General features: G+C 42.9%; 1 protein-coding gene across 1 annotated transcript in view; it reads right to left on the minus strand.

The window, feature by feature from the left end:
- The window catches only part of LOC126474579 (cholinesterase-like), a 98,378-nt gene extending 97,965 nt beyond the window's left edge, over positions 1-413 (minus strand). The window contains exon 1 of the mRNA XM_050102054.1: positions 327-413. Coding sequence (XP_049958011.1) covers positions 327-413 — 87 coding nt within the window. The remainder of the gene's footprint in view (positions 1-326) is intronic.
- Positions 414-9,062: the final 8,649 nt, after the last annotated feature.

Here is a 9,062-nt window from a genome sequence, read left to right on the forward strand (position 1 = left end):
CAACCATGCCTGAGAACATATTAGACAGTGATCTAACAAGAGTTCTGGCATGCCTGAGAAAGTACCAGGATTTGACCTAGGTGGAGGCAGGGCAGAAAAGGGGAAGGAGAAAGCTCGTCCTGTCCTATGGCCACAACACACACGAGAAAGTACTAGGGCGAGAGTAGAGAGGGGAGAGGGAAACTAGCTGTCCTGCTCTTCAGGACGTAAACTAGGGAGAGGGAGGAAAGAGGGATAGGGGGCAGATTTCCAACCTATCCTATCAAGCTCGAGAAAGTACTAGTATGCGAACTGGGTGGAGCGGGTGAGGAGGAGGGGAAATTTACCTGATGTCTTCCGGTCATGATCGAGAAAATATCAGAACGTGAACTAGGAGAGGGAAGATGACTTCTGTCCGTCTTGTCCTTGGCCATGCTCGAGAAGGTATCAGTTCGTGAACTAGTAGTTGGTGGGATAGAGGGTTAAGGGCCAGCCTGCCTGCCTTGTCTTTCTCCGGGTACGTCCTTAGCCGTGAAATCCAGTTGTTCACCCATAGCGCAACAACAACAACAACCAAGAAAATAGGTACAGCAGATGTTGATATGGGTTGCTTAAGGAGTCTCGCTTTCATGGATTGCTTGGATATCAAACTACTGCATTTTTTTCTGTGGGGAATTAGTATTTACTGTGAAATTGAATCTATTTCAAACAAAGAACGTTGGCATAATGTCCTACACACTGTTCCATGGGTCTGCAGCTTGAAGTCTTGTGCAAAAGAATTCTGATGATTAATGTGATAATACACTGAAATCTCCATTGCTGCTTATGGCTCAGAGTTTAAGTATTCACTGCAAGGGTGCACCCAGTGAGAAGTATGGGTTAAGGAGGACAGCTGTCACCATTCCCTTTCCCCTTGTAGAAAAAAAATGTCTTCACAAAATGAACTAACATCCCCTACTACCGCAGAGTCAACTGTATCAGTTCGGTAGAATGTTAGACTTTATCGCAAATACTGATTATCCAGTGCACACAATATCATTTGTCGTACTATCTCCAACCTATTCCTCCATACCCTGACAATCTTCTTTTAGCTGTGGATGGCAGATAGTTCTTGGCCCTGAAAGCTGCCAGTATCGTATCTTCAATTTACAGATTTTTTTTTCGTGGTACCAGCCAATGCCAAACACTCCTAAAAATGTGGGTATAGAAAGAGGAATCAATTTACACTGCCGAACTCGAAGCCATTAAACGCACCCTAAGATATGGCATGTCCATACCAGCTACCCACATTGTAATATTTACGAACTCGCTCTCCCCAGTACAAACATTAACATCAGTAGATAAGGACAGAAAATGGTTCAAATGGCTCTGAGCACTATGAGACTTACCGAGCGAGGTGGCGCAGTGGTTAGCACACTGGACTCGCATTCGGGAGGACGACGGTTCAATCCCGTCTCCGGCCATCCTGATTTAGGTTTTCCGTGATTTCCCTAAATCGCTTCAGGCAAATGCCGGGATGGTTCCTTCGAAGAAGCACGGCCGATTTCCTTCCCCATCCTTCCCTCACCCGAGCTTGCGCTCCGTCTCTAATGACCTCGTTGTCGACGGGACGTTAAATACTAATCTCCTCCTCTCTCCACTATGAGACTTAACTACTGAGGTCATCAGTCCCCTAGAACTTATAACTACTTAAACCTAACTAACCTAAGGACATCACACACATCCATGCCCGAGGCAGGATTCGAACCTGCGACCGTAGCGGTCACGCGGTTCCAAACTGACGCGCTTAGAACCGCACGGCCATAGATAAGGACAGAGGGAGTTGTTATTTACCATACCAAATAGCTGCTGCTGTATCAGAAATGTACAATACCTGTACAGAGGTATCATTAGCGTGGATCGAGGGAATGAGAAAGATGATCAGTTGCTTAAGAACGCAGTGACAAATTCCATACAACAGCTAAGCGCGCCAGCGGATGAGCTCATTGCAGCAATAGCGGGAATGGTCAAAAGCGGATGGAACTAGGCGTGGGATTTCGATGATCTGCAAGTGGACAGATGGCACAAACAAACCCATCCGCAGCTACTGAAGATATAATAGTATCTTGAAAAGTGGCGTCTGAAATGCAAATCAATTGCCATAGGTAATGAGATACAGTTTCTGAGGATCATTGCGAAGTTGAAATTCCACTACTGCTGCAACACAGTTATAGACTCCACATTGTACCATCACCACATTACGACTGCGGGGAACTCCAGGACATTAATCGTATCTTCTTCGGCTGCCCCAGGTACAGAAGAGTCTCCGACTGGTTGATTACAGAGCTGCCTGGATACACATCGAGCACTTCTTTCTTGTATGTTAATCTTCTTGTTTATGAAGTATTTACACATGACAGACGCTCTATCCATCTGAGCTACCGAGGGCACAGATGAACAGCGCGACTGCAGGGACTTATCCTTTGCACACTTCCCGTGAGACTCACATTCTCAACTGTCCACAATTCTACATATGTACTGTACCTTATAGACATTTGCCCAACCACTCATTAGTCGCGCACGCTTTGGCGATTCCCGTAAGAGTTTGGGCAACCTGTGCGCATTCGCACAGACGAAGGTCAATGGCTGGATAGCCTTTAACCATATAAACGAAGACAGTAACTTGTTCTCGAAAGAACAGTTACTGTTGATGACCGTGCAGCTTTTCCCTGGAATAAATGATGACTAACTGAAAACCTCTGCTGCCGACAGGTGTTGTTGATATACCTCGATGTGGACAGCTGAAAATTTGTGCCCCGACAGGGACTCGAACCCGGGATCTCCTGTTTACACGGCAGACGCTCTATCCATCTGAGCCACCGAGGACACCGATGAATAGCGCGACTGCAGGGACTTATCCCTTGCACGCATCCCGTGTGTCCTCGGTGGCTCAGATGGATGGAGCGTCCGCCATGTAAGCAAGAGATCCCGGGTTCGAGTCCCGGTCAGGGCACAAATTTTCAGCTGTCCACATCGAAGTATATCAACAACACCTGACGGCAGCTGAGATTTTCAGTTAGTCATCATTTAATCCAGGGAAAAGCTGCACAGTCATCAACAGTAACTGTTCTTTCGAGAACAAGTTACTGTCTTCGTATATATAATAAATAAACCAATAGCAAAGGAGGAAATATCTATCTGAATGTTGACGGGTATTTTATTACTATGCCAAGCAGTGAAACCGACAGTCTGGGTTTTACATGCTTTTACAGCGAGAATACGTGCAGTATATTTACGTTTGTGAGACATCATTTTCCATTGCAGTCTTGCCCATGTTTTCACGCCACGACGAGAATCTATCTCTGATACAGTGAATATGAGATTAAACAGGTGGAGAAAATACTGAAGAGAGCGATTTCATTCTGCACCAACCTCAATAGTTACAACAACTGCTTAAAAATGATATAATTCGTTCCGATGAGCTCTTTTAGTCCTGAAAGGCACTACAAGGTTACTTCATGAAAATCGACAGTCAACCCTAAGTGATCATCCATTAGAAAATTAGATGCACCAACAGTTCAGCATGATGACTTTCCTATTGAGAGATTGCTGTTTATTCCATGCAGCTGTTCAACAAAGGAATGATTTACTATCGTAGATCATACAGTTAACTCATTACGTTCTCGTTAACAGACATGAAACGTGTCAGTTTATTCCTATTTACATTCATATTTTCCTGTAAAGAGATTAACTAAATTATACGTAAGATCATCATTTGTATTGGATATTCGCGTGCCTGTAAATTATACACCCACATGGAAACGTTTTGGTATTTTTAGTTTAATCTTCCGTACTGAGGGTATTCATCAATTTTAAGAGTTACCTTGGTATGGTCAACGAGATGAAGAAGCAGGACGGACACAAGGCTGATGCAGCGCATATCCGTAGTGAATTTTCTCCCGTCGAAACAGCAGCACTGGTCTATTGTTCACAAGGCGAAAGCTGCGATGCGACTGTGCTGATGTAAAGTCAGATGTCAGGGGAAGGACAGAGGAAATTGTGAGCACACGTGATTGTTTCTGCTGAAGTAGGAGAACCGATAACTCCGGCCAGACTGGCGATTAGATAATAGAATTTATCTTATGATCAAAAATACGCTTTCCAATCATTCAAATGTGATTACTAGCCATCTCAGTACCAAAACCGGTGCTTTCGAAATGATGATTAAACTAATCACGCTATTTGTCCGCTACCTGAAATTCATCGAAATTTACATTACGCTCTAGGCAATTTACTTAGTTGATAAGTTGTTAGCATAGAAGTCACGGACTATAATAATGATGCCGACCAGAGTGGCCGAGCGGTTCTAGGCGCTACAATCTGGAACCGCGCGACCGCTACGGTCGCTTGTTCGAATCCTGCCTCGGACATGGATGTGTGTGATGTCCTTAGGTTCGTTAGGATTAAGTAGTTGTAAGTTCTAGGGGACTGATTACCTCAGAAGTTAAGTCCCATAGTGCTCAGAGCCATTTTTTTTATAATAATGATGTTTGGACATAGCTCTTTTTCTATTGTCTACTAAAAACGATTCTGCTTGCTATTTTTCTCAGCTGTTTCTGTAAATCATGCTTTTAAATGGTGGCAGTAATTGGTGACTAACGAAGAACGAGGGCTCAGCGAAAGCGTTAGTTTCATTCAAAAAATGGAACAATTAAGGGATATGATGAAAATATACACTGACGAAAAAAAAAAAAATGATGACCACCTGCTCAATAGCTGCTTTGTCCGCCCTGCGGAACGAAATACATCACTGATTATGCGTACCAGGAATCCGACAGTTTGTTCGTAGGTTTGTGGAGTTATGTGGCATTAGACGTCTACCCACGGGTCATGCAATTTGCGTTAATATCGGGCCACTGACTTGCATACGCGGCGATAGCACCCGGCAGCGACCCGGAAGGGTTCCATAGGGCTTACGTCAGGTTGATTTGGTCGCCGAAGCATCAACATGTAATATTATTGGATTTCAGATACTTTGCGTATGAGATATTTGTCACAAAATAAAAGGAAGCCAACGAGCTGTAGTTCGTAAAGATGCTAAGCATCACAGCGCGAGAGTAATTTTTTTAATGTGCGCCTATACGAAGACGCGCGTCCAGCGTTTAAATCCTCTAAATAAACACTATGACCCGCTGGGCGCAGATATTTAAAATCATTGCCGCAGAGCTTGATAGCAAGAAGCTGCGAAACAGAAGAAAGAATAATCTATCTTTTGTTCAGAAATATTCTAGACACTTCATTACCCTTGTACGTTTGGTCGCCGACATGTTAAGACGTACTACATAGCATTGCTACAAGTTGTATTTTTATTTTGTGTAAAAACTATGTGAAACGATGAACAAACATTTCGGTAACCCGGGTGAGGATACAATGCACTTACGCACACGCAAGGACATTTAATTTTAAGAAGGAACGGACTGACAGAGCAGCGATTATTATTCGACTCCGCCATGCACAAAAGAAATATCAGGTGTAAGACCTGCATTTATTGTGTATTTGTCAATGTCTAGTAGTTAAGACAATTTGTTCAAAATATATTTCACAATGCAGTAATTTTCTTCTTATTCTTTTCTTTCTCTAACCAAAGATGATGTTCAAATTGTATATGAGCTTTGTCACAGGTTCGCTTTTAATCGCGATGTCTCGATTGTATTTGGGAGACCACTAATGTGTTCAGCTTCTGAAATGTTATTCTTTCTCTTATGAAATTCCACTAATTTACTTTCATTTCCATTTTTATATTCAAATAGGTCCCCTAGGTGATTTCATCAAAGATTCTGATTGCGTGAAGGCAATAGGGGTCAAAAGGTCAATTATTCGCGCAATCAATCCGTACGTCTCCTGAACACAATCAAGAACCGACGCATCGATGATTAATTAATAATCTCTCTCTCTTTTCAAGTCGTACTGAAAAACGGCCACTCGGGATAGCAGTAAGTACGCAATCTGTTGTTAGGTTGCATTTTGCAGTAAATATTACCAACCAACAGTTACAGCATCACTATTATTATCTACTACTACTTATTATCCTGAATAAGCAAGTTCCTAACGCTAGAAACATGAGTTCACTATAATGCTCGTCAAACCACTGTATGGTTAGACACTGGACTCACATTCGGGAGGACGACGGTTCAATCCCGCGTCCGGCCATCCTGATTTAGGTTTTCCGTGATTTCCCTAAATCGCTCCAGGCAAATGCCGGGATGGTTCCTTTCAAAGGGCACGGCCGACTTCCTTCCCCGTCCTTCCCCAATCCGATGAGACCGATGACCTCGCTGTTTGGTCTCCTTCTCCAAAACCAACCAACCAACCAACCAACCAAACCACTGTAGCACGGTTCTGGCTCCGAGACACGGAAAATTATTCGGCTGAAAGATGATATCGCCGTCGGGGAAGACATCAAGCATGAAGGGACGCAGGTGGTTCGCAGTTGTCAGCGTGTCTTCAACTACTGCCACAGGTCCCAAACAAGAGCGGGAGAATGTTTCCCATAGCATAATACCGCTCCCACCAACCTGCGTCCGTGGCGCACTGCATGTTTCGAGCGCCTTTCACCTTGACGACAGCGTTTATGGAGTCTGACCATCGACCTAGTGTAGCATAATGTGATTCACCCGAAGAACCGACTCGTTTCCATTGATCGGCAGTCGGATCACGATGGTCCGGTGCCCACTGCAATCGTAATTGACGATGTCATTGGGTGAACATGTGAACACGTACGGATGGTCTGCTGCGGAGCTCCATGTTCAACAATGTACGATGAACAGTGTGTTCCAAAACACATGTGCGTTCACCAGCATTGTGCTCTTTCGGCAGAGACGCCACAGATCACAATCTATTCTACATTACAGAGCAGACAAGCCTCCGAACCCGACATTCTGAGAAGAGTCATGGACGTCCAAGAATTTTTTGCCTAGTAGTAGTTTCTCTGTCCAACCTCTTTCCATAGATGCTCACGACAGTAGCACGTGAACGAGCTACCAGCTTCGCCGTTTCGGAGATAGTCGTTCACAGACTCTGCTTAACAATAATATGTCTTTTGTCAAAGTCGTCTATCCCAATGGATTTCCTCATTTCCAGCCCATATCTTCACTAGGTTGATCCCCCGTCCGTCAGCGCGTCACGTGCCCGAAACGTCACCAGGCGGCATCCAACGTCGCAGTGGGCAGTGGTCATAATGATTTCGCTGATCAGTGTATGTGGGTAAAAGCATATTGAAGTCAAGAGCACAAGATGATTGTAGCTCCAACATCTCGTTCGTATATAGCATTACACATTCCTAGACGTGAAATACGACAAAACAACACCGTTAATTTTTGTTTACTTTGCCTTGGCTAAGCGTTTAGGTCAAAAACACTCCTCCCAAGCGCATAAATGCCTGAAAAATGAGTGGGGATTAAGTGGAAATCAGGCAAAAGTGTCGTAAGTAAACATCAATACTCAATATCTTATGTAACGATCTAGAAAGCAAAAGAATTGTAAATGTTTTTTATTTCACACCAATGATGGTAATTCAAATCAATAAAACAAAATGCGTTTGACCATATAAATATGCATTTTGTAGTAGTTGCTAGGACAGATTATAAATACCGTTAGAAATAGAAATGATGTAAACATAGTTCAAAGATAGCTCTTGCTTTGAGAAGTTGACTTGGTAACAGTGTTGTTAGCACATCACCTGCCCGCAAAACCACCCATCCATCGTCGCAGCCGAAAGTGGTCACAATGTTCTGGCTTATCGGAGTACTTCGTAAAATCCTGTTTGCAGCGTGTTTGTATGTGACAAGTTAAAACTGTTCTGGACCGAACTAGAGACCGGATACTTGCAATCCATGGGTAGAGTGCTGCCAAAGTGAAAGGCTGTCCATGAAAAGCAGGGATCCAGGTTCAAATCCTGGTCCAGCACGCAATTTTTACATGTCACCTACATACTCCTTATTCCTCTGTAACGCAACACTTGCTACGTCTGGACTAAACTTGCAAATAGTGTATCCATCGGGCAGACACTTAATCCATGTTTATACTTTGATATTTTATGGTGAACATTTCCCATAGGCTACAAGGTGCGCCTGGGAATCTTAGCGAATGGGACGGTGCCTAGATGGAGATACGAGTTAAAATGTATTCATGCTCATGTGCATAGAAATACATGTTAAGAACTGACACGCAAGATCGAATACACCACGCTGAAGCCGATTTTGATGCTTCGGTGACTTGAAAGCCACAACTGCAATTGAGCAACACCTAAAAATTAAGTTTTGTTGCAGATATCTAAATCGTGACTGAGATGAATGCGATATTGGTATATGTGTGGGAGGAATTGATTAAAGAAAAGTTTTTACGATTGATTCGAAACGCTTTCTATCGGAAAGGAAACTACGGACGAGTAGCCCAGTTTAGATGGACCGTAAGCAAGCATGAATATAGAGATTATTGAGTACGTACCACGGATGGGGGCAAACTCTCGGCAACTTTCACTTAGACCAGTTGGTTCCCAATATGGGGGTAGCTACCCCATGAGGGGAAAATGAATTTTTGTGTGCGATAAAAGCTAAGCAATGCGATTCTGTTTCAGTCACGAAACTAAATTATTTTCAAAAGATCATTACTATTATCACAATTTTTAAGACTGTAATAATGGTTATACAAGTCATCAAAAATTAATTTTTCTCGATTAGTAGCACTGATGCGATGGAGTTTACAGGTTCCTCACATGGTCTACCCACTAAACACATATGTTATGCTTTGTCCCATACATCACTGATGATAAAAGTAAGTTATATACGTAACAAATGATAAATATCTCAAGAAAATGTCTTCTCCAAGTTGTAGATAGTACCTGCATCAATCTAGAAATTGCTTCATTTCTCACTTAGAAGCAGATAAATGAATTAATTGACGGCACAACAGAGCAGTAACTACATAATCGTTACTACAGTGCTGTACACAGTATTATTATTATTAATTATTATTATTATTATGACTACTATTACTATTAGTGGCTGTGGTCAGACACAAGGCATTAAGAGTCTAAACTCTTCCAA

This window comes from Schistocerca serialis, chromosome 4 (assembly GCF_023864345.2).
Source record: "Schistocerca serialis cubense isolate TAMUIC-IGC-003099 chromosome 4, iqSchSeri2.2, whole genome shotgun sequence".
In the NCBI taxonomy this organism is placed as follows: domain Eukaryota; kingdom Metazoa; phylum Arthropoda; class Insecta; order Orthoptera; family Acrididae; genus Schistocerca; species Schistocerca serialis.